This window comes from Xiphophorus maculatus, chromosome 15 (assembly GCF_002775205.1).
Source record: "Xiphophorus maculatus strain JP 163 A chromosome 15, X_maculatus-5.0-male, whole genome shotgun sequence".
NCBI lineage: Eukaryota > Metazoa > Chordata > Actinopteri > Cyprinodontiformes > Poeciliidae > Xiphophorus > Xiphophorus maculatus.
In genome coordinates, this window is record NC_036457.1 from 5061800 (window position 1) to 5089560 (window position 27761).

The 27761-nt window shown below is 45.8% G+C and overlaps 2 protein-coding genes across 2 annotated transcripts; one reads left to right on the forward strand and one right to left on the reverse strand.

The window, feature by feature from the left end:
• The first annotated feature begins 8998 nt into the window (after window positions 1-8998).
• On the forward strand, window positions 8999-24493 carry xrn2 (5'-3' exoribonuclease 2). Its single transcript, XM_023347449.1, has 31 exons — window positions 8999-9229; window positions 9597-9724; window positions 9818-9929; window positions 10001-10112; window positions 10683-10741; window positions 10806-10895; window positions 10967-11039; window positions 11475-11525; window positions 11601-11758; window positions 12082-12156; window positions 12334-12467; window positions 13994-14051; window positions 14128-14235; window positions 14306-14350; window positions 14421-14564; window positions 14869-14913; window positions 15172-15263; window positions 15683-15818; window positions 17698-17805; window positions 17885-17974; window positions 18039-18111; window positions 18225-18308; window positions 18701-18798; window positions 18869-18948; window positions 19029-19085; window positions 19370-19438; window positions 19611-19739; window positions 20427-20548; window positions 22258-22324; window positions 23542-23719; window positions 24300-24493. Exons 1-31 carry the CDS (start codon window positions 9155-9157, stop codon window positions 24351-24353), a joined length of 2904 nt encoding a protein of 967 aa, XP_023203217.1. The 5' UTR covers window positions 8999-9154; the 3' UTR covers window positions 24354-24493.
• Window positions 24494-24604: 111 nt separating this feature from the next.
• On the reverse strand, window positions 24605-27102 carry LOC102237702 (homeobox protein Nkx-2.4-like). The gene is made up of 4 exons (XM_023348229.1): window positions 27094-27102; window positions 26661-26763; window positions 26072-26572; window positions 24605-25503 (listed from the first exon to the last, which is right to left on the reverse strand). Exons 1-4 carry the CDS (start codon window positions 27100-27102, stop codon window positions 24902-24904), a joined length of 1215 nt encoding a protein of 404 aa, XP_023203997.1. The 3' UTR covers window positions 24605-24901.
• Between the last annotated feature and the right edge of the window lie 659 nt (window positions 27103-27761).

A 27761-nucleotide genomic window follows, 5' to 3' on the forward strand; every position in this document is an offset into this window, starting at 1 on the left:
ACGACCCGGACACTCGGGGACCCAGGGGACGACCCGGACACTCTGGACCCAGGGGACGACCCGGACACTCGGGGACCCAGGGGACGACCTGGACACTCGGGGACCCAGGGGACGACCCGGACACTCGGGGACCCAGGGGACGACCCGGACACTCGGGGACCCAGGGGACGACCTGGACACTCGGGGACCCAGGGGACGACCTGGACACTCGGGGACCCAGGGGACGACCTGGACACTCGGGGACCCAGGGGACGACCCGGACACTCGGGGACCCAGGGGACGACCTGGACACTCGGGGACCCAGGGGACGACCTGGACACTCGGGACCCAGGAGACGACCCGGACATTCGGGACCCAGGGGACGACCCGGACAGGCTGGAGAGACGATGTTCCTCTGCTGGGAACGCTGTGGGATTCCTGGAGGCTGGCAGAGGGACGTCTGGGCCTCCTGCTGAGGCTGCTGACCCCGTGACTCTGTGACCCTGTGACCCCGTGACCCCGGATAAGAGGAAGATGGATGGATAAAATATAAATCATACCAGAACTCATAAATTAATTAACTGAAGAATAAAGAAAATGAGTTAATTAACAATTATATAAATATAAATCATAATTGTAGGAATTATTTATTCTTTATTTTTATTATTGAATTTAATTTGTTGTTAGTTTATTTGATAGTTTTGGGTTATTTACAAGTTAAGAATTTTTTATTTTGTTATTGTTGGTCTATTTTATGAAGAATTGTGGAGCCATTTTCTCTAAATTTTTAATTTTTAAATTTTTTGTTTGACTAATAAACTCCACTGTAAAAGTTCTGAACATCCAATCGGACCTGTTAACGAATATTTAAATATTGAGCTTTAAAATACATAAATAAAAATAAAATGAATCATTTAAAAGATGAGGACATTTTTCAATAAATGATTTATTAAATTTGTAACTTATATAACAATAATGGAGAAAAAAATAATAAATTGTTAAATTATATAAATCAAGTTGATCTATTAAAAAAATATCTTTTAAAATAATACATTTATATAAAGAAAAATTATCCATTTCAAAAATAAATATATGAATAAATGAAATAAGACATTTATAGAAATAGTAACAAAAAAAACTATGGATTTAACATTTGATTCATTTAATTTATGGATAAAATTAAAATTAATACAAATTATTAAATTATTATTAAAACTTTAATTAAAAACTGATCCATGAATGAATGAAGTGACCTACTTTATTCCTTCAGAACCAGCGGATTGGACCCAAATAAACTCAACAGAACCGCAAGAGAAACAAACCCTCTGGTTCTGGTTCAGACCCGGTTCAGACCCGCCGCCTGCAGGTTTAACCACCCGCCCCCGCCCCCCTGCAGGGTCAGAGGTCAGCCCGCTGTTTGCTTTGGCGCTGATCCTGTTACAGACCCGAACGGGCCACACGCAGCGTTCAGCGGCTTCTGGATCCTCGGAACCAGAGGATCAGAAGATTTAGTCTGTCAGAATTTTTAACATTTCTGAAACTTTTTCTTCGTCTGGGTTCTTTTGTTTGGTTCTGGTTGTTCGGGTCCAAATGAGCCTCGACCCACTGCGGGACAGAAACATGAACCATAAAAAACAAACGGTAAAAATAAAATGAGACCGCAGAGAAAATCTCAGTTTCTTGTTATATAAAAGAAATAATAATAATGAACAATTATCCAGTTTTTCAAAAGCATTACATTTAAATTTTTATTTATCATTACTTTATGGATCTGAGCCTCTGAAAAACAGGTTTCATTTTTATCTCCAGCCAGACGGAGGATAAGAATCAGATGCACATCTTTTATTTTTTTACTTTGTATTTTAATTTATGTCTTTAAATTTACATTATTAACATTTAATTCTTCACTTTATTTTTATTTACATTATTATTATTATTTGCAGTAATTTTGTAGTTCAACTCAATAACTGACAGAAATATGAATTTACATAAACTAATCAGTCTGATGTTTAGAAAATGATCAACTGTTTATCTGAGAACCATTCTGGCCCTGCAGGCGGCCGGGTCGGGGCTGCGGGTCCATGCGGTCCGGTTCGGTCCGGGTCAGGAACTGCTGGGATCGCTGCAGGCGTTTGTGGAAGAGCAACGACTCAGAGCGCCCTTCGTCATCACCTGTGTGGGCAGCGTTACCAGGGCAACGCTCAGGCTAGCAAACGCCACGGCAACAAATACTAACGAGGTAGGAGAAGGAACTGTTCAGGGGAACTGGTTCATGTTCAGTGATCGGTTTGACTTGTGAACAGTTCAGTCCGGCTGTCCAGGTTCTGACCCGGTTCTGCTCCCAGGTCCTGCAGCTCAGCGGTCGCTATGAGATCGTCTCTCTGGTCGGGACGCTCAACAGCGACGCCCACCTCCACATCAGCCTGGCAGACGCCCAGGGCGCCATGGTGGGCGGCCATGTTCTGGGCGGCCTGGAGGTGTTCACCACCGCTGAGGTCGTCGTGGGCGACGCCGTCGACCTGCGTTTCAGCAGGGAGCCCGACCCGAAGACGGGCTTCCCCGAGCTGGTGGTTCTGACCTGATCAGAGGTGGAGAGAGCCGCCTGAAGAGGGTTCAGGACCCGGACCCGGAAACGGTTCTGTCTGATAAAAATGTCCCTCATTAAATCGCTGTCAGCTTTCCGTAGCCGACCCAGAACCTGTGGCCAGCAAATCAGAATCAGAACCAGAATCAGAACCAATCGTTTGTAAACAGCGTTTCTGTGAAATAATTGACCTTTGACCCCAGCCTCTCTGTTCCTGCTGAGCTGTGAGCGGTTGCTATGGAAACAGATGAAATAAAAGCCTGTTGGTTTGTTTTGAAGCTGATTTTCATGGATGAAAAGTTTCCAGATTTGTGTGGAAACTTTAAATGGCCGCTTTGCTTTGTTGTTTCTCGCTAAGATAATCCTAAATCTCCCAGCATGCCTCCTGCCCCTCGCCCCCACGCGCCGCCGCGCGCCATTAAAGCGGAGCTACAAAGCGCCGTTTGGAGGCGTTGGTGGTCTGCGGCCCCCCGGGGCCCGGCTTCCTGATCTGAGGCGTCTGATCAGGCGGGCTGTTGTCACGGCGATTACCGCTCTGAGCTGCTTTCAGCCTCATTTCACATAATAAGAGCAGCGGCCATGTTGGCTCACTGCCTCAGAGATCGGCTTTATTGATCCTTAATGATCGGCTTTATTGATCCTTGATGATCGGCTTTGTTGATCCTTAATGATCGGCTTCATTGATCATTAATGATCGGCTTCAGTGATTGTTAATGATCGGCTTCATTGATCCTTAATGATCGGCTTCATTGATCATTAATGATCGGCTTTAGCCTTCAGTAAATCTGCTGATCTGAACTCTGACTCCACACAGTAACTCTCCTCGTGACCTTTGACATGCTATCTAAGTCTGTCTCTGAGCTTCACTGGGAGGCTTTCCTGTCTGGTTTGGAGATGACCTTTGACCCCTCCCAGGTTGATGAACAACAGTTGCTTCCTCTAAGCTTCTGATTATGAGGCAGACAGGCTCTGTTAAAACTAGAATGTGATGTGTCATGTGTTGCTAGGCAGATTTAACTTTAGATAGTTATTAGATACCAGTGGTGGCTATCGCTAGCTGCTAGCCCTACGGCACTAGTCATAAACATTAGCTCTGCTGATACGCTGTGCTACATGGTATTTAGCTGAAGCTAATGCTATAGCGTTATACCAACACAGTATTTCCTAAAAGCTAATGCTAAAGCTAAAGCACAATACCAACATGGTATTTAGCTGAAGCTAATGCTATTGCGCTAACCCTTGAGCACCAATTTGCTGTTGATGTTAAAATTCATATGTCCTACAAGTTTTTGAAAACAAATAAGTGTAGCGAAAACCTGTTCATACATAACAAAGGACTTTATGTCTTTATTAGACAAAAAGACAAAACCTGAATTATAAACAGGCTTCACCACTTCAAAATAAAAGCATGAATTTGAACGTTAGAAGATTTCTGAACAGTTTATAACCAAACCTTCAACTAAAACTTTACAAAACAGCCAAAACAGTAAATTAACACTCAGAATGTATCCTGAGAAGAAGAAGCTAAGAGCTAAAGGAAAAGCTAGCGCTGCTATAAATAAAGAGGTGATGGATCTCAGAGGAACTAATTCCTCCGTCCTTCCTCTCATTTGCAGCTTCTCCTCCCAGCTGCCTCCCTGCTCCTGTTATCGGTGAATAATGAGCGGGATGCAGCGGGATGCAGCGGGGCCCCGCCGCTCTGAAGCCGCCCCCTCTCCGCCTCACTTCTGACGGCCAGCCCAGGTCGTTTGTCCGGCTGATCCGGCTAATGACGGCCGGCTGTGTGAAGCTCTCAGCGGGAGGCCGATCTCACACACCGATCAAACATCAGAGCCCGAGCTTCACAGATTCACACAACAATGAGCACAATTAGGAAGGTTTTCCTCCAGACGAGGAGGAGGAGGAGGAGGAGGAGGAGGAGGAGGAGGAGGAGGAGGAGGAGGAGGAGGAGGAGACCAGAGTGCGGCTCCGGTTCTGCTCCCTTCAGGTGGAACCGGACCTGAACCTGATCATGACCTTCATCATGACCTTCAGCTCTAAATGAAATAAAAACATTTTCAGTTTGTTTTTATTTATTTACTTTTGTATTCATTTCCGTTTCTTTATTTCCTGCTGCTTTTAATAAATTCACATTTCTAATTTAAAAACAAATCAAAGTGATTCAAGCAATAAATATAAATATTAAACGGTATTTAAATTGCTTAAAAAACATTTCAAATGTTTTAAAAATAATATTCTAATAAATGTTTTTTTTTTAATGTTAATGTTTTTTTTATCTGAATCAAAATTTTAAAAAATCAAACGTCTCTAACAGGAGAAATAAATCCGAGTTTATTGCTTCAGTATAATAAATGTATTTTTAGAAAATTATCTCATTTTTCTGGAGGATTTAGTTTTAATGTTTGTCCAGAAAACATTAATTCTGTTTCATCTGGTGAATTCATCTCCATCAACATGTTTAATACTCCACTTCCGAAATTAATTCTCTCCTTTAGGAGATAAATTATTGCGTTAGTATTGTAAAGTTTTTGTTATGAAAGATTAAATTAAAAATCATCTGACTGAAAATATCTGAAATCATCCAAACTATTTTTAATTCCTTCCGCAGAATAAAATATATTTATGATTGTATTTATTAACAATGTTCATTAAATTCTAATTGAATAAAACAGATTTGGAGCGGAACGATCTGAGGCCTCCGGCTGCAGCTGCTGCTGTTTTCCACCAGGGGGCAGCAGGAGCAGCTTCATGAGGTTGCTGTGGGTCGGAACCAGAAGGTTCTGCTTTAGGTCCGAGGGAAGCTCCAGAACCGAACCGGGGTTCTTCTTCTTTAAATCTGTGATGCTACAGAACCGGACAGAGCTCAACTCTCTGTCAGAGTAATCAGAGTACTCAGCTGTAATTAGAGTAGTCCACTTATTGAGACTTGGGTTAAACAGGTTTGTGGTTCCCGGAAGCTGGAGGTTCTGGTCAGTAAAGTGTCTCTTTGTTTTGGGCAAAGCAGAATCAGAACTGCCCATAATGACCCCCTGCTGAGCCCGGCTACGGAGCCACGGGGCCACGGAGCAGGGGCACACCGAGCTGATCTTCCTGAAACACGGTGTCTCAGTCTATCAGTGTATATCAGTGTATCAATCTATCAGTATATCAATCTATCAGTGTATCAATCTATCAGTGTATCAATCTATCAATATATCAATCTATCAATATATCAATCTATCAATAAATCAATCTATTAGTATATCAATCTATCAGTATATCAATCGATCAGTGTATCAATCTATCAATATATCAATCTATCAATATATCAATCTATCAATATATCAATCTATCAGTATATCAATCTATCAATAAATCAATCTATTAGTATATCAATCTATCAGTATATCAATCGATCAGTGTATCAATCTATCAGTATATCAATCTATCAGTGTATCAATATATCAATCTATCAGTATATCAATCGATCAGTGTATCAATCTATCAATATATCAATCTATCAGTGTATCAATCTATCAATCTATCAATCTATCAATCTATCAGTGTATCAATCTATCAATATATCAATCGATCAGTGTATCAATCTATCAATATATCAATCGATCAGTGTATCAATCTATCAATATATCAATCTATCAGTATATCAATCTATCAGTATATCAATCTATCAGTGTATCAATCTATCAGTGTATCAATCTATCAGTATATCAATCTATCAGTCTATCAATCTATCAGTGTATCAATCTATCAATATATCAATCGATCAGTGTATCAATCTATCAATATATCAATCTATCAATATATCAATCTATCAGTATATCAATCTATCAGTGTATCAATCTATCAGTATATCAATCTATCAGTATATCAATCTATCAGTATATCAATCTATCAGTGTCTCAGTCTCAATCTACCTCGTCATGTCCTGGTCTGATGATCTAACTAATCAGCAGAACTTGATTAGTTCTCATCCGACTCGCTTCAGTTTTGAAGCGTTTTGCTCTTTGCTTATAAAATCCAGTTTCTCTCCACATCATCAGCTTTTGCTCTTCATGAATTTGTGCGCAGTTGATCTGCTGAATCCAGAGGATCTTCTGGATCTTTTCTGTCCTGATCTGCGGTCAAAGCCTCTATCTGGCGGAAACCTTCCGCATGGGGGCGCTCTCCCTCCGTCACAAACCTGCTGAATTCTGTTGTGTCTGCAGATCTGTTCCGGTTTTCTGTGTTTTTTAAATTTTCTTGTTAAACACTTTGAACAATACAAGATGACGTGGCATGTACATACACGAAGAAGGCTTAAGGCACATATAATTATAAGACAACAATGGAGAAAGTAAAATAAAAATATAAATAAATAAAATGTGACATCAAACAGAGGAGAACAGAACAATAAAAACAGAAAAAGACAGAGAGGAATTAGTTCTCAAATCAATTCAGATCATTCTAGGCTGTAATGATCAACAAGATATTTCCTGCTTGTTCTTCATCAGTTTTAAGGTTCTGAAGTGATTTTTGTCCATTAAAAGGTTTTTAAAGGCTGAAAAGTCAGGATTTCTATTTCCCCTTTTACAGGAGTGAGTGAAGAATTTGACGAGGATCAGCAGGTTGTTAAGAATGAGGTTCTTCTGTCTCTGTGGGTCCAAATATTAGATCCTCTGTTTTTAAGGAATGATGGAGGGAAGGTTTTGATGAGATCAAGTCCTGAAAGTTTCTCCAAAATGTTCCAGTTTGCACACAATAGAAAAAGAGATCCTAAAAAGCGGTCCAAATTATATAACAAGCAAAATTCGTCATAAGACAACCATCATTAAAAAAATGTCTTATGGACCAAATTCCTTTTTCCATCCAGTGATCCGAACACAGAGACTTATTCCTGTGTAACGTCTCTGTTGCTCCAGATGGAGTTTGGTGAGGAGTGAAGCTGTTCATGTTCAGAAGTTTCCAACAAAACATACTAAAGCTTTTTATTATTCTACAGAAGTTTGGTCCAAATCCAAACAAGTGCAAAACTTTGAAGAGAAACTGATGTTCCAACATGTCAAAGACTTTGTCTAGGAAAAGGATGAAGCCTTTATCCTCAGTCAGGTCACTGTACTGGAGTAAATCCTGCACCAGCCTGATGTTATCATGTATTGATCTTTTGGACATAAAACCTGTGTGTGTTTCAGAAATAACCTCCTTAAGGCCAGTCTTTAATCTATTTGTGTAGATATACATCAGTAGTTTGTAATCACAGTGTAGAAGGTGGTTGTCTAGAACCTTGCTGTCTCTTCCTGTTTGGGTTTCAGGGTGATGACGCCCTGCTTCAGGCTGAGAGGAAGTGAATTATTACATAAGATCTCTGTAAAAACATGGAATATAAATTCTAAGATAATCCCAGAAATGTCTGTATAGATTGGCAGTAAGGCCGTCAGGGCCGGGGGTTTATCCAGTTTCAAGCACATGGTGGCGCTGTCTAGTTCTTCCATATTAATATCTTTGTCACAGTTTTTCTTGAAATCCTCAGAGATTTGAGGGACGAAGTCTTTGACTTGGTCTAGCAGAAGGTTTTGATGAAAGTTGCTAATTTCTTTTGCAATTAGAATTTGGTCTGTGTTGATGGTTCAGAGTCCAGCTCTTCTTCTGTTCTCTGCTTTCAGCCAATCACCTGCAGCTCCGCGGTAACCATGGTAACGGTTTATGGAAAGTCTCGCCAGAACAGACCGAGTGTTTGCGTCGGCAGCTTTGTGCTGCAATAATCGTGCAGAGGAGAAGCTGATGGCTCCGTCTCCCTCCATGATTCAGGAAACCCGCTGAAGGACATTTCAGTCTGTTTCACATATAAAAGTTTAATGTTTGTCATGTTTACCAAGCTTTTCACAATAACTCATTTAAATGTCCGTCTGTGTCAGTTTGATCCAAATTAGTTTCAGTTGAAGCTAAATAAGAACATAAAGAGCAACAAAGACTTTGGGCTGAAGTCAGGTTGTTCTGTTGAATTTAACTGATGCTCAGAGAAATCCACAGACATTATTGTAAATTATCACACATCCACTTTATATAATATTTAGTATGTTTGTCATTTAAATCTGACTAATTACATGAACAGTTTGTTTTGTAGGGTGCTTTCTGTGTGTTCGGGTTAACAGAACCTTTCTGAAAAGTTAAATTTCAACCTACAGGGTTTTTACTGGGACTTTATGAAACAGAAACCTTCAAAATTTCTGTTAAAGTTTCAAGTTCTACGCTTGTGTGGAAATTTAAAACTATGCAGATTTTTGAACTTATTTTAAAAAAATTAATCATGATATTGTGGTAAATCCAGTGGTGATGATGTCGATAAAACAATAATGCCCATTATTATCCTTTTCTATCCAATAATTACTATTGTTGACAGACTTCCGTCCACTGGGGGCGCCGCAGGAACTGTCGTTCCAAACCGCCACCGGAAGTGGTGGATTTGACCCGGAGAAAGTTCGCAAAGCTGCTTCTATAACAGCATGTAGCCGCATCGTTGGAGCGCAGCAGAACCCAGAACCGGATCCGAAATTCACCCGTGGTCCTTTTTAACCTTTTAGGATTTTATAAACCGACCGAAAAAAGTCTGCAAATATGGGAGTTCCGGCTTTTTTCCGCTGGCTGAGCCGGAAGTACCCGTCGATAATCGTCCACTGTGTGGAGGAGAAGGTGAGCTAGCATCGTTAGCACGGAAAACAACCCGGGTTGGCTTCACGTACCAGCCTGGAGAGACACAATTAAACAGCCTTTAATGTTCATGAACCCGTTTAAACCTGTTTAAACCGGGAGAAGGAGGCATGTTAAGGGAAATATCCCGGGTTATCCTCCAGTTCCAGTCTGGAACTGTTTGTGCAGTAAAGCAGCAGTTTTAGTAGCTGTGTTTACGTATCGACGTGATCAGGTTCCCGTGGAACAGGTGGATTTTCTGGAGCATCTGCTCCTCATCAGAAATAAGTTCTGGTTGTTTCAGGACGATCTACTGCTTCCTCGTGGTTTTGTCTTGCATCCCAGTGAAACCAGTTGGTTTTTTCCACAGGGGAAGGAGTGTAACGGCGTTCGCATCCCGGTGGACACGACCAAGCCGAACCCCAACGAGGTGGAGTTTGATAACCTGTACCTGGACATGAACGGGATCATCCACCCGTGCACCCACCCTGAGGACAAGTAGGAGCCTGATTCTGCAGCTCAGCTCTCATGTAGTTAGAAATAGAAACTTTTTGGCTTCAGAATGAAAAGATAAAGATGTTTTTTTTCCAGGCCCGCTCCAAAGAATGAGGATGAGATGATGGTGGCGATATTTGAGTACATCGACCGCCTGTTCAACATCGTGCGCCCCAGGCGGGTTCTCTACATGGCCATCGACGGAGTGGTGAGTCCCTCACGTCTGAATCAAACCTCTGAGAACCGCGGTTCACGGGCCTTCTCCTGGCCACTCCTCAGGCTCCTCGGGCCAAAATGAACCAGCAGCGCTCCCGGCGGTTCCGGGCCTCCAAGGAGGGGGCGGAGCTGACGGAGGAGAAGAACCGCATGAGGGAGGAGGTCATCCAGAGAGGTGTGTGACATGTTTAACCTGCCTTATGGGGTTAAATCGACCTGAACCTGAATCAGCTCCAGGTCCGGGCGATGTGGGTGGAGCAGCAGTCGGCCATCATGGCTTCACAGCCAGACTTTCTGTTCCTCTTTGCTCCAGAGAAACGGGAAACCATTGTGACTATTTTCATCCGTCTGCAGGAACGGATCAAAGATGGCGACTAGTTGAACGCGTTGATGCTCATGTTCTTCTTTCTGCACATAGTTATGTTTCACATGGACCGATTCATGAACTGTTAGCAGGAATCATCTGTTTTACATCACAGAACCTGAAATCTGATCTGTAATGAATGAGAAATATTTATAACATAATCTAAATGCCTTTATTAAACGCCGATCAATAGATACCATGTTGTTAAAATAATCTTAACAGATTTTTTTTGATAATTGTTGTAATCAAACATCTTATATTGATACACTCAGAAGAGTAGGAAGTGTTTTTTTAATCAGAATGCTGATGTGAACAATTAGAAAATGAGAGGAATCACCTGTGAGGTGAAGCTCCGCCCACTTTGCATCTGCTTGTTGGCAGGAGGATATCTTCCACCAGAGGAGATCAAGGAGCGATTCGACAGCAACTGCATCACTCCTGTAAGTGCTGCGCTGGCTGTGATTGGTTGGTGTCTGCAGGGTTAAAGGTCACATTTTTCTGCAGGGCACAGAGTTCATGGATAACCTGGCTCAGTGTCTACGTTACTACGTGGCGGAGCGGCTCAGCAACGACCCGGGATGGAAGAACGTGGTGGTGAGTTTCTCCTGACAGAACCGCACTCCGGACGCGATGCATTTCACTCCGATCCGTTTGTTCCCGTCCAGGTTTTCCTGTCTGACGCCAGCGTTCCAGGGGAAGGAGAACACAAGATCATGGATTTCATCAGGAGACAGAGAGGTACGCTCCAAGACTTCTGCACAGACCCGCTCAGCCGTGGCACCAAAAACATAGAATAGCAATCACTTTTAACCAATGTTACAAAGTAATTTACATAAAAACATCATAAATGGCATGAGACACAAAAATTATACCAACCACCTTAAATACATAATTTAATACAAAATGAAATAATAAAAATACAAAATTAATTCAAATATTAAAAGCTTTATTATGGAAGCTAGTTTAAACTAACGTTTTAAAAGACGGCGAACTAAATAAAAAATGAATTCTGGCAGAAAACCTGCAGCCGAGCAAAAACATAAAAACCTTTTTCATCTCATTAAAGGATTTAATGCCGTTTTATATTTAGTAACAGAAATGTGAAAAACATGAAAATTAATATCGGGAGAGATTTTCACACACACACAGAATAACAAGGCGTGTCCTCTACAGCTCAGCCCAACCACGACCCGAACACACACCACTGTCTGTGCGGCGCCGACGGTAAGACCTCTCTCTCTGTTGGTCCTGGTTCCAGTCCTGGTCCTGGTTCTACCATGGTTCTGCTCTGTTCCCCAGCTGACCTCATCATGCTGGGCCTGGCCACCCATGAGCCAAACTTCACCATCATCAGGGAGGAGTTCAAGCCCAACAAGCCGCGGCCGTGTTCGTTGTGCGGCCAGACGGGCCACGAGATCAAGGACTGTCAGGGCGTGGCGCGCCAGAAGCAGGGAGAGGTCTGCCTGCACCCGCCGCGCACTTCACTATGTTACACTGTATTCACTTTTGCTGGGAGTCTCCTTGTCTTTGTTGGAGCTTTATTTAAAGTTTTTTTTTTCTTCTGTATTATTCCTTTTTGGTATTTGTTTTCTTTTTATTATATTTTAGTATATTTCTTTACATTTTGTTTGTGTTAAAAAATTTTATATTTAGCATTTTGTCATTATTATATTTAAAATATATTTATTTTTAATTGAAATGTTTATTTTTTGCATTTATTTTTCGTTGTTTTTTCTTTCTTTAAATGACAATAGTTGAAATAAATCCATCTGTCTTTCAGCATGATGAGTTCGCCGGCGCCATGCCTGCAGCCGAGCAGGAGTTCATCTTCATCAGGCTCTGCGTCCTGAGGGAGGTCTGTCACTCTTCATCACTCTTCATCACTCTGGTCCAGTTTTAGTCAGGATCCAGTTCAGGTTCTGTAGTTGGTGTCAGATAAACATGGAGGATCCAAACCAAACATTTATTAATTGTATGTGGAGTTGAATCACGGACCTGCAGCTGAGTGCTGGGTGTGTGTGTGTGTGGTCAGTACCTGTCCAGAGAGCTGACCATGGCCAGCCTGCCGTTCCCCTTCGACTTTGAGAGGAGCGTGGACGACTGGGTCTTCATGTGCTTCTTCGTGGGAAACGACTTCCTGCCTCACCTTCCTTCCCTGGAGATCAGGTGAGTCTGCAGGAAGATAAACTACTTTCCTGATTGGACAATAACTGTAATAATTATTTAATGATGATGTAAATGTTAATCTGGATTATTTAATCCCTGGTGACAAGGCAAACTTTTCTATAAAACTGTAGAAATGAGCAGAAAATAATTGAACATTCAGCAGCTTGAGTTTATTTATTTTGATCATTTCTCTGTTTTTATCTTTGGCTGTTTGTGGAGATTTATCAGATGATTTAACTTCAGGCTAGTTCAAGTTTAGCTTTTCTAAATTCGAATAAAAATCTCAACATGAGTTTGTCAGGACAGCAGACGGCCTTTAGTTGTGCTGAGAAGCAGCTGATTGTAGCGGTTCTGATTGACAGCGGCGCTCCGTCTGGTTTGGTGTTTCAGGTCCGAAGCGTTTATGGGTGCAGATGAGGTTCCAGTTAATCAGCTAATCCTCGCGGCTCCTGGTTGATCCTCTGAATGAGCGCTGGCATTTTAATCACGATCCATAATTAGCATTTTAAATCAGCGCCTCGGTTCTGCTCCTCTCTGCGCTCAGCCTGCCGTTCTGCTGCTGCAGAGGTTTGGGGCTGAAAAGGTTCAGAAATGAGACTTTTTGTGATTGTCGGATGGAAACATTTTAAACGTGTTCGACGCTCCACTCTGGAGGTTTTCTGTTGAATCCAATAAAAACTGAAATGATCTGAAGCTGAAACACGGACCGGACCGGGTTTCCACGTGGACTTGAAAAGTCTGGAAAACTATGGCACCGCTAGCTAAACTGTTAGCTGTGCTAACCTTAAAGCAGTAATCATAAGCTTTAGTTTGGCTAACGGTAAAGCTCTATATTAACATGATAGTCAGCAGAGGCTAATGCTAAGGCGCTACGCTATCACAGTACGTAGCAAATCACAGGTGTAGAATATAAAAATGTTAAAAAATTATACCAGAACTGTATTTAGTGTAAGCTAATGCTAATACTCTTTCCATACTAACACATGTGCTACAACATGGTACATCACCCCCTGCAGGGCTGTATTTGTCATTACACACATTCCTGCAGCTTTGATCCTCAGGAAGTGATTCTTTAGAACAAACCTTTCATGGTTTAGTTTTGCTAACTCTGCTAGTGATTTAACGTAGCTCACCACAGAACTGGACATCAGCAGATCTCCAAACAGTGATGCATTCTGGGTACAGAATAAACGCCAACTTCTGCAGCAAATCACAGGTGTAGAATACAAAAGGAAACAGAACTGCTGCCTAAATGGACTTCAAAATAAGAGCATGAACTTGAACAGTTCAAAATCTGAATTAATGGGGCCAATGAGAAAACTGCTGGTTCTGGTCCAGTCAAGCAGCTGATCTGAGGTTTCCAGATAATCAGAAATCAATTATCTAAAGATGATGTAAGCTTCTGGACTCCAAAAAATAAAATTATTTACTGGAGCAGAACCAGCCCGGAGTCTCAGATCTAGTTAATAAATTACAGCTTAAGAACTTCAGCTCCTCTTCATCTTCATCTCCTGTCGTCCCCACAGAGAAGGCGCCATCGACCGGCTGGTCAGCATCTACAAGGACGTGGTGCACAAGACCGGAGTGAGTATCCGACTCGGTCCGGTCAGACCCGGTCTGTCCGGTCGGTCTGTCTCTGACCTCCGGCGTTCTTCTGCAGGGCTACCTGACACAGAACGGGTTCGTGAACCTGGAGCGGGTGGAGTTGATCATGCAGGCGGTGGGCGTGGCCGAGGATAACATCTTCAGGAAGCGCAAAGAGGACGATGTGAGACGCCGGAGGACGGAGGAACCGCGCTTTGTGGCTGCTCCTCTAAACTTCCTCTTTCTTCCTGCAGGAGAACTTCAAGAGGAGAAACAAGGAGAAACGGAAGAGGATGAAGGTGAGTCCAGCTGCCAGTCCCGACCTCTGACCCGTCCTTCTGGTGCGTCATGCGTTTTCTCCACCCACAGGCCGAGCAGCAGGGTCCGGCTTTCATGACCTCGGGTCAGTTCGCCCCCCAGGCCCTGGGCAGGAGGGACCGTCCTGAGCCGGTCCACAACGCTCGCTACCAGGCCTACGACATGAGGATGCAGTCGGTCGAGCAGCACAACAAGGTAGCATCAGCTCAGCTAACGTTCAGCTAGCAATCAGCTAACGTTCAGGTGGCGATCAGGTAGCATTGTCTCTGTGGTCAGAAGGCTCCGCCCCCTCTGCAGATGTTCTTGTTTTTATAAATGTTTCCAGCATGATAAATGAAGATGGTGAACCTTAGAAATGTCTGAAGCAGAAAAGATTTGAGGTTATGAGTGGAATCCTGTCGGTGTGCAGGGACGGGTTCTGGAGGCCAGTTCAGACTGAATGCAGAGTTTAAATCCTCGTTTTCTCCAATCGTTTGTTTCTGTCTGGTTTCTCCTGCAGGATGCAGCTCAGTCTCTGAAGTCCATGATGAGGAACGGAGGCAGGGTGAGTTCACTCACTTCTCTCTCACGTTCTTTTTCTTTTTACATATTTAGAATATTTTCTACACATTTAAACTCAAAGGGAAACATGAAGGTACTGACAGTGCAGACTGTATATTTGATTTATTATTTTCTATTCAGGAACGCTCAGTAGTTTCTAGAACAGCTGGTTCCGGAGCAGATCTGCCCCCTGGCCTCAGTAAATGAGTATTGTTGCCATAGACTGACTGCAGCTGTTTGTGGGTTTTGTTGCCCTGCTCAGTCGTCTGCAGGCGTGAGCGACGGCACAGACCGAGGAGTCAAAAGGAAATGTGAGGACAGCGACAGTGAGCCGGAGCCCGAAGACAACGTCAGGTCAGGCGTTTACCATCACTCTGACTGCAGGCCGGAACCGGGTCAGAACCAGACACTGACACCGCTCCAGTCACAACTCCTGAGTATCTGTCTTGAAAACATCAGAACTGCTTCTAAGCTAAACTTTGAACTGATTCCACTCCTGAATCAGATCAGCTGCAGGCACTGAACCCTCCCCATTGCTCCCAGTGCTTCCAGTGCTCCCAGTGCTCTGCTTCCCTCCCAGCCTGATTAATATGGAAATCAGGAACGTGGCAGTAAATTCCTCAGTGATGCTCTCCTCAAAGCTCCTAAATCCACCAAGCTAAATTGGTATTCATGCTGCCTCCCCCCCCCCCGCCACTTACACACACTTACCCCCTTGTGTGTAAGTGTGTGTCTGTGTGTGTAAGTGTGTGTCTGTGTGTGTGTTGCTGCAGGCTGTGGGAGGAGGGCTGGAAGCAGAGATACTATAAGACCAAGTTTGACGTGGACGTGTCCGACGACGGCTTCAGGAAGAAGGTGGTGCGCTCCTACGTGGAGGGGCTGTGCTGGGTGCTGCGCTACTACTACCAGGTAATCGGGACACGCTGGCTGGTTCTGGCTGAACCGGAACCAGAACCTGGACCCATCACTAGTCGGTTCCGCCTGTGCTGTTGCAGTACTCCAGTATTAACTTCCACTAAATATCATGTTAGCATAGCGCTTTAGCATTAGCTTCCTCTACATACCATGTTGTTGTAGAGCGTTAGCGTAGCTAGCTTTTAGCGTCGGAGCGTCAGGAAACTGGTTGGCCAGAATCCCAGAATGTTTCCCAACAGGACAGTGATCCCAAACACGAGTCCAATCGGGAACATTTTGGTTCTGATCCGGTCCGTTTGCTTCTCACACACAAGGAAAATTGTTCTGTGGGTTCTTTAATAGAAGTTTGAGGTCAAAGGTCATGGTTCTTTAGTTTTTCACTGAGCTTAGAGAGCTTCAGAGTTTTTTTCTCTTGATGCATTTAAGGACTGGAAATGGTGGGAATTCTTAGTTCTGATGCATTCAAAGGAACCGGATTATTCAGGATAACCGAAACCAAAACGTTCCAAATAAATTACTAAAACTCCCAGGTGGTCCTTGTGGATCGGCTGGAGTTCTGACTGGACCGCTCCGGTTCCGGCCCCGTTCTCCTTGTAGATGTTGAAGCAGCCGGGTGAAATGTTTGGGAATCCCTCCAACAACAGGATGCTGCTGGTCCAAACTGGGAGCGCTGTTTTTCCGGCTGGTTCCTCTCAGGAGAGCCTAACCGGACGGGCTGCAGCGACCCGGCCCTGGTTGAAGTGTGACCTTTGACCCCAGAGCTCCTCCTGAATCTCTAATGCAGCTGATGAACTCTTTGATTGGCCCGGTCCAGTCCGGTTCTGCTCGTTCTGAATGTGAGCGGGAGTGGTGCTAACGCTGCGGCGCCAGCCCTCAGAGGTTCATCATCCCGGACGGATCGGCCCGGTTCTGCTCTCCGCCTTTGGTCCCGGGGGTCGGTTCTGAAGGGCCCGGCGACCCCCGGTGGACGGGGACGTGCCTGTCCTCTACTGCTGCAGATTATGATCAGGCACGCCTCGGCCGACCCAAACCTCACAGGACCCCAGGACACTGAGAGGATCAGAACCAAACCTGGGCTCTGGGTCAGAACCGCTCTGTTTAAATCCTCCAGCTGGTTGCCATGGAAACGGCTCCCTAATCGGCCGATTCGTTTAATCTTTATTTTTTTAACTACAATTCTTTTAGTTGAGTTTTAAATTTTTTATCTAAACTTTTTATTTAAAAAATGTTAGTTTAGTTAAACATTTTATTATTTTATTGTTATTTAATTACAGATCTTTTCATCTTTTTAGTAGTTACTCTAATGTTTAAATATTTAGAACATTTAATTCTAAATTAATAAATTGAAACTATGTTTTAATTAGTTATGAATATAATTTGTTTATTTATGGATCTGATTTGTAGTGTGATCACATCTATGGATGAAACTCATTAATCGGTTCTGGTTCTGTTGGGTCGCTCTGATGAGAAGCCGCCCGTTTTGCTGAGGTTGATTGTGGCGGTTCAGATGGAGATCGGGTCGCTGAACGCCGTGGCGGCTTCTTAAAGCGACGAAGGCCGGCTGGGATTACTGGGATTATTCCCGGGAATAAATGGCGGTCAAAAAGCATTTCGTCATTGCAGCTTCTGATTGATTGATCTGGGATCTGTTATAGATTTTATATCGATTCAACATTCTTATCAGTTTCTGATTACTTTCTAAAATAATTTAATCCAGATTATTGTTTTCATTTTCCTTCCTGATTTATTTTAGAATGAACACTTTGACGCTTCTAGGAAATTTATTTGGTTTTCTTAAACCGGTGCTGGACCTTGATCAGAATCAGTGCCGGGCCTGGTTCTGGTTATGGTTCTGACCCGTTCCCTCCTGCAGGGCTGCGCCTCCTGGAAGTGGTTCTTCCCGTTCCACTACGCTCCGTTCGCCTCCGACTTCAGAGACATCCAGGAAATGTTTTCAGAGTTCGAGAAGGACACCAAGCCGGTGAGGAGGTTCTGGGTTTATCGGGTTGGGCCGGAACCGCTCGCCCGTCCGGTTCTGACCGCTCTGCTGTTCTGTTCAGTTCAAGCCTCTGGAGCAGCTGATGGGAGTGTTTCCTGCCGCCAGTGGGAACTTCCTGCCGCCCACATGGAGGAACCTGATGATGAGCGCGGTGAGTTGGCCAGCAGGAAGTGATGCGCAGGAAGTTACCTGTTTGACCCGCTGCTGTGCTGCAGGATTCCTCCATCATCGACTTTTACCCCGACGACTTCGCCATCGACCTGAATGGGAAGAAGTACGCCTGGCAGGGTGAGATCACTTCCTGTCAGCATGCTGATGACATCATTATGACATCATAGCGCAGCTTTCAGCAGACGGTATTTTTTTCCTCCAATCTGTCTTGTTCCTGCTCCCTCCTGAAGGCGTGGCCCTGCTGCCGTTTGTGGATGAGCGCCGACTGAGGGCGGCTCTGGCTGACGTTTACCCCGACCTGACGCCCGAAGAAGGTGAGACCAGGTCACCGCACCTGGTGGGAAGGGGTCGCCTGGTGGGAAGGGGTCGCCTGGTGGGAAGGGGTCGCCTGGTGGGAAGGGGTCACCTGGTGTTGTCTTGGTGTTTGGTGGGGTTAAGGCGACCTCTAGTGGTGGGACATGATGCTCCAGTCGGACCCAAACGGCCTCCTGTAGCTGTGTTGCATTATGGGATGCGGTGAACAAACATTTCCTGAAAGTGTAAAGCTGCAACTTTCAGGACGTCTGGCAACCCGAAAACGCAACAAGCTGCAAATACAGCAACTTTGTTAAAAAAAAACGGGTTCTGCTGCCTCGGACCCGTCCAGAACCCGGTCCGGTTCTGCTGCCTCGGACCCGTTCAGAACCTGCCTCTCTCTGTGTTGCAGTGCGGAGGAACAGTCTGGGCAGCGACATCTTGTTCCTGGGCAGATCTCACCCGCTGTTCGACTTCATCCATGAGCTGTACCGCTCAGAGACCCAGGAGGTACCAGAACCAGACCCAGAACCTCTGTTGTGGGGTTTCTGGTGGTAAAGCAGCTCTGCGTCTCTTCCAGGAGGCCCCGGTTCCGGCAGAGCTCTGCCACGGCATCCAGGGAACGCTGAACCTGGACGACAACCCCATCCTTCCAGACGAGTAAGAACCTGAGCAGGCTTTTCCCAGAGTTCTGCTGGAACCTGACCCAGAAATGAGCTGGTTCTGTTTGTGCTCCTCAGGACAGTGAAGTCGCCTGTTCCTCTACTCAGAGACATTTCACTCAACAGCTCCATCAAGTGAGTCCATGTTAAAAAATCATTGTTCTTGTATTTAACTAAACTTTTTAATGAACAAAAATAAGTGTAAATTAAATACTAATAAATAAAATTAATAAGGTATTCAATTAGTTTTTTATGAGCAAAATAAAATCTAAAGTTTTATTTATTTTTAACTAACTTTGCAGCATGTTTGGCCCCGGGGGGCCACCGTAGAAGCTGCTGTTTGGCTCATTCAGACCAGTTTTTAATGGTCTCCGTCGGCTGGGAGCAGAAATGCTGTAAACTCTTTTCTCTCCCTGCAGTGTGAAGTTCAGGGATCCTCAGTTCGCTGAAGGCTTCGTGTTCAAAGCGGTTCTTCTGCCGGGAGCCAAGTAAGAACGTTTCCTTCCAGGAACCAGTTGTTGTTCTTTCTGCTGCTGGTTTTACTGGGAACCTCCAGGATTATCTGGAAACAAAGACGTTTCACATCTCATTCAGAGTCCTTGTGGGATTTTATAGAAGTGAAGGCAGACGGCACCAGTTTAACCAGTTTATCTTTTCCAGGATGCCCAGCAAGGTGCTGAAACCAGAAGACTATGAGCGAGGGGCCCGGGGCCCCTGGAGGCCCCAGCTGGGCTTCAACCCCAACAGGCAGCAGGCCCACCTGGACCAGGCTGGCTTCCGGGCGCTGGGGTAACCATGGCAACGCTCAGACCGTCTGAACAAAAACAACCAATCAGAGCCAGGAGGATGAGTGCTGCCAATCATCCTCATGGACACGCTGCTAAATGTGCTAATGGTTACTGAAAAACTGGCTATGCCAACTAGCATTAGCATTCGTACAGGCTTTGTGGCAAACTAGCTGTAGCGTAGCAGCAAGTACATCAGTGTGATTGACAGCGCTAAGACCCTCCTCCTGGCTCTGATTGGTAGATTGTGACTGGTGTGTTTCTAATGTGGGACTGGGAGGACTGGGATAGTAGATTGATGTGATCTGGTGATCATTTGAACAAATGTGTAAAAATAAGATTTGTTAAGAAAGTAAAATTCTGCAGCTTTGATTTCTGAGTTCCAGATGAAATGGAAACCAGCAGAACCTGCATCAGCTGTGCTGCTCATCAGCGGGCCCAATGCGCCCCCCCCCCCCCCCCCCCCCCCCCCCCCCCCCGGCTGGCGGGGCGCGGCCCCCATCAGCCAGCTGTGATTGCAGTCTGCAGCAGGCTGGAATTATCATCAGGGAAATGGGAATAATTGAACATCTGGACGTTTCTGTTTGGAAGATAATTAGTCAGCGATTAGAGGATCAGAACCAGCAGAGTCCAGTTAGAGAGCAATCAGAGCTCAGTGGTTTACTGGTTTTACTGGTTTGTGCCCCTGCAGCCACAGCCTGCCCAGAGCCCAGCAGTTCAGAGGTCAGTACAGCAACGCTGCACCGCCCAGCAGCTACCACCAGGGGAGCTACAGCCGCCACGCCCACAGCAGCGGCCAGCAGCACTTCCAGCGTAAGACTCCGCCGCCTCTGACCCGACCTCTGACCCACCAGACACAACCTCCGTCTGCCGGGCCACTAGGGGGCAGCACCTTCCTCGGGAAGCTGATGGGAATGAGATGAGACAGGAAGTGACATGGAATTTATAGAGACTTTGTATAGGCCATTTGCTGAAAGAGCAACGCACTGAGTGGGAATGAAGACAAACTGAACTATAATTAATATTTTCCATTAAAGATAAAAACTTCTTGGCCTGTGAATTCTAGCAGAACTCCTCTAGTCTGAGCTTCAGCTGGTTCACATTCTGGAAAATAATCTGTTAGCATCCAGTTATCAATCAGTTGATCAATAACTGGTGGAAATGCTGGAGGAGCCGCTGGACTCTGAGTCGCCGCTCCGTCTGACTCCAGACGCTCCAGATTTCAGGTTAGATACTGACGGCTATATCCTCTGAGCAGAACCTCTGCAGCGGCCCGTTAGCAGGCTGCAGCTGCTGAGGGCAGTTACTAATTACAGAGACTGACAGCGGCCCTCTTGTCCTCTTTGAGGGACGCGATGGACAGGACAGTGCCTCATAATTGGACTGACTGACTGGGTGGGTGGGTGGTCCACTTCAACTCTGCTGCTGGAGATCAACCAGAGAGAGAGAATGGGCCTGCTGCTTGACCCCACACACACACCAACACGTACACACTCTTGCACTCACTCCCATCAGCCTGATAAACTGACCAACCGATTCCAGAACGTTGGAAAGGATTCATGGATTCAGCAACTTTTATTAATAAAATCTGAAAACTGCGGCTTGCTCTCACTTTACTGCACTTCAATCCTGGCCACTTGATTGGTAGAAAGCTGTGATGACGTCAGAGCTTGATCTCCAGAGGATCTCCAGAGATCCACAGCTCAAGTGGGAGGCCTGGCCAACATGGAGGAGTTCTGCTGGTCGAACACAGTTAGCATGCTAGCACCCATCGCTCCGAATTAGCATGCTAGCACCCATCGCTCTGAATTAGCATGCTAGCACTGATCAGTAGATGTTAGCATGATGGGTTAGCATGCTAGCAGGATGGGTTCACTGCTGCTTCACTGGAGGTGAAGCAGCGATGCCGGGAGGCGAACCTCCCGGCATCGATGATCATCGATGATTGAAAGCGATGATTGGAGCTGCAGGTTGATGGTTCTGATCCCACCAGGACAGACCGAGCCTCAGAGTTCTGGTTCTGCGTCCATGGTGAAGCTCTGGTTTCCTGGTTCTGGAAGGTTCTAACAGCGTTCGGGTCTGGACCTCCAGTGAAGCAGCTCCTGGTCCCTCTGACCCGCTTAACCCCCCCCCAGCCACTCGACCCCGACCCCCCCCCCCCCCCCCCCCCCTGTTAACAAACAGGCCTGCTGCAGCTGGTCGTCGCCGTGGTAACCGGTTCTTTGTGAGTCGCTGCAGCGACGGAGCCCAGGTACTTGAGGCGTCCACAATGCCGCCTGCTGAATGCTTCCCTCGTTTTCCCAACTGGAGAATGTTAATGCAGTGTTCCGGACCCGACCCCCACCGGACCCGACCCGACCCGGAGCCACTCTGAAAACCCGACAGCTGACAGTTATAAATGTTTCTACAGTCAAACTGAGTCTTGGGAATGTTCCTACAATAAAACCCAAAAGTTCCTGGAACCGGAACCGGTCCTGATCCTGACTCCAGAACCGGTCCTGATTCTGTTTTGTTCCCTGCAGATTCCAGGCAGAACGCACCGCAGCGTCCGCCGCCGTCCTTCAGCAGCGTCCCGCCACCGTTCCCCAGGTGAGTTTGACGCTCCGATCCTGGTTCTGATCCGAATCACTTCAACCCAGCAAACTGTTTTACTGTCCTATGTTTGTTTTTCCAGGGAATGTTTCTGTTTAACTGTTAAAATTGAATAATTTTCCGGGTGTTTTTGTTTCTCCTGTAAAACCTCCCGGCGTTCCCGTCAGTATTCCCGCCTGCAGGCGGGTGCAGCTTCATGACTAACGCTGCGGCGGCTGTCCAGTCCGGATCCGGCTCCTGGACGCAGCTTCCCGTCGATCCGGGTCGATCCGGGTCGCTCCTCATTCCCGGAGGCTGAGCGGTTTCCTTAAGCCTCTCAGGAACTCTGAGTGGGGATTAGGCAGCGGCGTTCCGATCGGAACGCCGCTCTGAGTGTGACATGGTTCAGTAATGAGGGATGGGAGCGTCTTCATTATCCGGCCGGACGCTCCGGGAGCCGCTCCGACCCGAGCCAGAACTCCAGAACCAAACAGGAAGTTCAGCCGCTCTGTGTTTCATTGAAACTCCCAGATTCAGGAATGTTTTTATAAAAACTCTCCATTTTCAGGACCGGAAAACTTTGGTTTCAGGAAAGAAGTGACGCTGTAAAAGTTTCCTTCAGAATCAACAAATTCACTGCAAAAACAACAAACCAGTTTTGTGGTTTCTAAACTCGTTTCTAAGGACAGGAGCTGATTTAATCATTCATATCATTTTAAAAAGTTGGATTATTTCAGTGAGAAAACATTTTTCCATGTTGTAAGTGAAGCGTTCTGCCAGCTTTCCCAACACCAGTGAATAATTTAGCTAGCTAGCTCCTGGCTTCATTGGTCTTTCAGTTCTACTGAAACTGCAGAAATATTTGGTCAAATTTAGTTTTACTAAATTAATTTCCCGCTTTTGGGGACGACCAGTTCAGAGAAATCCGGGTTTTCCTTTTAAGTGAAATAAAAGCAGATTATTTATTCCTGATTTAGTTGACTTGTCAACGTTCAGTTTCCTTCCAATGTGACACACCGGCAATGAGATGTTGACCTCTGACCTGCAGAGTGATGAGATCTAAACTGCAGAGCTCCCTGCTGTTGGGATCCGGTTCTGTCCAACCAGAACCAGTCCACTTACCGGAGTTGGCCGGAGCTAAAGACTGAGCTAGCTGAAGTGCTGTAGCTAGCCGAAGCTAACAGGAGTTAACCGGAGCTAGCCGAAGCTAACCGGCTGAACGTTGGTGTGTGCAGGCAGCAGCAGCCGTACCGCGGCGGGGGCCACGGCTGGGACCGGGCCGTCCAGGCTCAGCGGTCTGCGTACCAGCAGAACCTGAGCCGCGGCGGGGGGGGACCGGGAGGCTACCAGCAGCGCTACGACCAGCGCCAGGAAGACTGGGGCGACCGCCGTGACAACCGGGGCCAGCAGCAGGTAAACATCTGGAAACCTGTGGGATCAGATGGATCCCAGTTTAACTCTGGTTCTGACCCAGTTCTGCTCATCACATCCCGACCGGCCAGTCAGACCAGAACCACTTTGATTTTTCTGGATTTTCATCTTAAAAAAACAAAACATAAAAATCAATGTGAAACTTTAAATAAACTGAGCTGCTGCTCATTTTATTTAAACTTCTGACTAAATTTAGTCAATATTTTAATTTTTACTTCAGATTTCTTGCATTTTTTATTTTCCCGCAGTCCGATCCGAGCTGAGTGGTGCTCCAGTTTAAACTGGCAGAGTCCCAGTTTGACTAAGAAAGTCCAGTTGATCAGAACCGAATCCGGAACCCGTCTGGGTTTTATTCCGCTCTGACATTGGAACCAAGTTAATCATCAATCTGTTTTCCTGCTTTTATTTTCATCCAGATTTTTTTTTCCTCAACTGATCAAAAACGAAAAAGTCCCCCTTTTATTTAAAAATGTATTTACAGTTTGAAATGATGAAATCTGTTTAAAATGATTAAAACAGTTTGTTAAATGTGATTATTGAAAGCAGCTTCTTTGTTTTCCAGGCCAGAGGATTCCCTCTTCCTCCTCCATCCAGACATATCCGCTGGAATAACTGAATTTTCCAGGACGGGAAATTTTTTAATGTTTTAATTTTCTCTGTACAATATTTTCATCTTTTTAAAACCAGCTTGTAAACCGTGATGTTGAAGTTTTGTTTCTGAGAGAAAATTGTGGAATAAAACTAATGTTGCTGGGATTAAATGTCTTCGGATTATTATTTTTCTCATTTTATTTAGATTCAGTTCATTGAGACAAAAGAAATAATTTTAAATACAATAAAAATCCAGTTTTTTACATGAAATATTCCATTTTTAAAACGGAAACAGTCATGCCTGAACGGAACCGACTTTCATTTCCGCTTCAGTTCTGATACCAGCGTTCCCAGCAGACTGAACCAGTTTGCTACCAGTGAACCGGAATTCTGAGGAATATTCCTGTTAATCCAGGAGGAAGTTCTGGTTCAGTTCGGTTTTATTTTTCCTCCATCCCGCTGGATGTCCGAGTCTCTGCGTAAAGGAACCGAGGTTTTACGCGCGGAAATAAAAACTGGATCATTTTCCCTCCTGCGGTCCTGGGTCGGGAATGTTCTCTAGTTTTCCCGGTTCTACCAGGTTCGGCCGTACAGTAAATTGGACCCGAGCATGCTGCTGGTGTATTCGATGAGCGCCGCGTCCGTCTGCGTCAGGTTGATGTGCGGCTGCAGGCCGAGCGGCGGGCTGGGGCACAGATCCTCCAGCTGCTCCGGGGAGGACCGCTGGTTCTGGTTCTGGTTGGCTACCGCGTCAGCAGAGCCGGCCTGGCGGGTCCCGGTGTGGCTCGGTTCGCCCCGGCAGCTCCGATCTGCCTTGGAGAGGAGCGGGGACCTGGCGGAGGAGCGGCGGGAGGCCGCGCTCTGGCCGCCGGCCTCCTGCTGCTGCTGCTGGGCGGCCTTGTCTTTGGCCTGCCGCTTCAGCTTGTAGCGGTGGTTCTGGAACCAGATCTTGACCTGGTTCGGGCTGAGGTGGATGAGGCCGGCCAGGTGTTCCCGCTCCGGGGCGGACAGGTACTTCTGCTGCTTGAAGCGCCGCTCCAGCTCGAACACCTGCGCCTGGGAGAAAAGGACCCGCCGCTTGCGGCGCGGCGCGGCGTGGAGCGACAGCACCGGCTTGGAGCCGGGATCCATCCCGGAGAGGCTCACCGCGCCCGGGGCGCCCATCAGCCTGGAGACTGGGAGAGACCGAGTTAAAAAGTAACCTGGAAAACCCGCCAGTCAGAAATAAAAAAATATTTATGGTTAATTTTACTTTTATTCTAGTTCCTTTCTTCTCTAAATAATGAAAAATTTTAAACACATTTAAATGTTGAAAAAAAAATATTGAAATTGCAACGAAATTCTTTCCTTTAAGCAGATTAAAAAGTCATTTAGACTTTTATCTGCAATTCGACTAAAATTCAATTTTAAAGATTCATTTTCTTCTTTTCATGAAATTGTTTTAACTCAATTTATAAAAATGATACTTATTTTAATAAAACTTAAACAGAAAGCTGAACTATTAAATTAAAGTTTAATTCTATAGCTGCAATTCACAACAAATGTCTCAAGGTTTTTTTTACAAAAATACAATCATTTCGATTTAATCATCCAAATATCCAAAATGTTCCCAGCTATAAAACTAATTATTCAAAGCAGAATAAAAAGTTTCTATCTCAGCAGACTGACTGATGAACACAGAAACAGTTTAAAGCAGCAGTTAGCATTTTAAATAAATCACGGAGCGGTTCCGGTCGGACTCACTGCTCTGGTAGCGGGGCTCCGGGCCGCCGTACCAGGCGGCGGGCCCTCCGCCCCGCCCCGGCTCCGGGAGTAGCTCCCCGCCGCCGAAGCCCGCCGCGGCCCCGGAGAACTGCGGCACCCCGGGGGAAGCGTGGTAGGCGGGCCCGGGGCCCAGAGCTGAGGAAGAGGAGGGAGCGGACAGGTGATGATGATGATGGTGGTGGTGGTACAGGTGGTTCTGGTTCTGGATCTGGGTCCCAGCCTGCCGGTAGGCCCCCAGCGGGCCGGGCTCCATCCCTCCGAACCGGCGGTACGCCTCCTCCATCGGGCTCAGGATGTCTGTAACTGAGAACGGCGTGGACAGCTTTGGGCTCATGGACAAGCTGCGCGGTCCGGTTCGGTTCGGTTCGGCTCTGTGCTGGATGCTCGTCCTCCTCCGTCTCTCTGAGGCGCGGGGGCCGCGGGCCCCGTCCCGGTGGGGGCGGAGTGACGGAGAGGTTCGGTTCGGTTCTTCAGAACTTTCTCAGATCTGCAGCAGGAAACCGCGCGTGCAGCTTTCACCTGTTCAGGAGGTTCCTGCGATGCGGGGCGCGTGAAGAAGCGCGTGCACGAGGAGCATTCATGTGGAAAACCACGTGAGGTTTCCACCTGTTGGAGGAACACAGGTCCAGATGCTCGGAACCAGCGGGTCCTGCCGCCTGCAGCGGATTTTCCTAAATGATCCAGAATAATCCAGAAACTCAATAATCCAGATCAGTTGAGTGTTTTAATAATCTGTTCATTGTTGTTTAATTTAACATTTTAATAACATTTGTACAGAAAATAAAATCATTTAAGATCAAAAACAAAAACCTTTTTATTCAGATTTTATCAGATTTTCTGGAACTTTATGTCTTTAACTGTGAAGTAAATTTAAAATATATTTACTCTAATTTCAGTTTTCATTCTTTTTTCAAAGTTACTTTTTAAATCGGAACTGATCGATCCGGAATTTTTCTCATGAAAGACGCGCATGCGCTCTGTTGAACCAAAAAGCTGCTGACCTGCAGCATCACGTAGTGTGTGTGTGTGTGTGTGTGTGTGTGTGTGTGTGTGTGTGTGTGTGTGTGTGTGTGTATTTACAGTCAGATACTGTTGTACCGAACCGAACCGAACGTTCTGATCTCGGATTAAAACAAAGTTCAGCTTCCTGACGTCATCAGCTGTGACGTCACATAATGATGAGTCTGAGAATCTTTATCCTGTCAGAATGAAGGTTTTATTTCATATCTCTTGTATTTCATTTTGACACATTTATGTTTTTAATTTTTGTGCGACCCGTTAGAACCGACTCGTTTATTTATTACCTTTCATTTGATTTCATAATTCAGTGGAAGAAATAAATTAAATCCCATCCAGCTCCCAGCATGCATGAGGCGACAGTGGAGAGGAAAAACTCCTGTTTAACAGAATGAAACCTCCAGCAGAACCAGAACCAGGAGTGTCCAGGATCACTTCCTGATCCGCTCCACGTTTCCTGCCTCTCCGCTCCTTCGCTCTCGGTCAGTTAAATCGCGGCCCCTCAGGAGGAGGAGCGGGGCCCCAGTGGGGCCCCAGTGGGGCCCCAGCGGGGCGCAGCGGGCGAGTGGCTCTTAGCCAAGGGGGGTTGGGGGGGGTAAAGGCGCAGGATCTGTGTTTCCATGGAGACAAACAGTTAGATCTCCATGGCAAC

What these genes read in the sequence shown, in the direction of transcription:
- LOC102237702 (XM_023348229.1), bottom strand. An exon ending in TTTCCACATGAATGCTCCTC is followed by an intron (nt 26,573 to 26,660) that starts GTGCACGCGCTT and finishes TGCAGATCTGAG; the next exon opens with AAAGTTCTGAAGAACCGAAC. An exon ending in GGAGCCCCGCTACCAGAGCA is followed by an intron (nt 25,504 to 26,071) that starts GTGAGTCCGACC and finishes GGTCTCTCCCAG; the next exon opens with TCTCCAGGCTGATGGGCGCC.
- xrn2 (XM_023347449.1), top strand. Translation starts at nt 9,155, where the DNA reads ATGGGAGTTCCGGCTTTTTTCCGCTGGCTGAGCCGGAAGTACCCGTCG. An exon ending in TGATGAGGAACGGAGGCAGG is followed by an intron (nt 14,914 to 15,171) that starts GTGAGTTCACTC and finishes TGCCCTGCTCAG; the next exon opens with TCGTCTGCAGGCGTGAGCGA. An exon ending in TGCTGCGCTACTACTACCAG is followed by an intron (nt 15,819 to 17,697) that starts GTAATCGGGACA and finishes TCCCTCCTGCAG; the next exon opens with GGCTGCGCCTCCTGGAAGTG.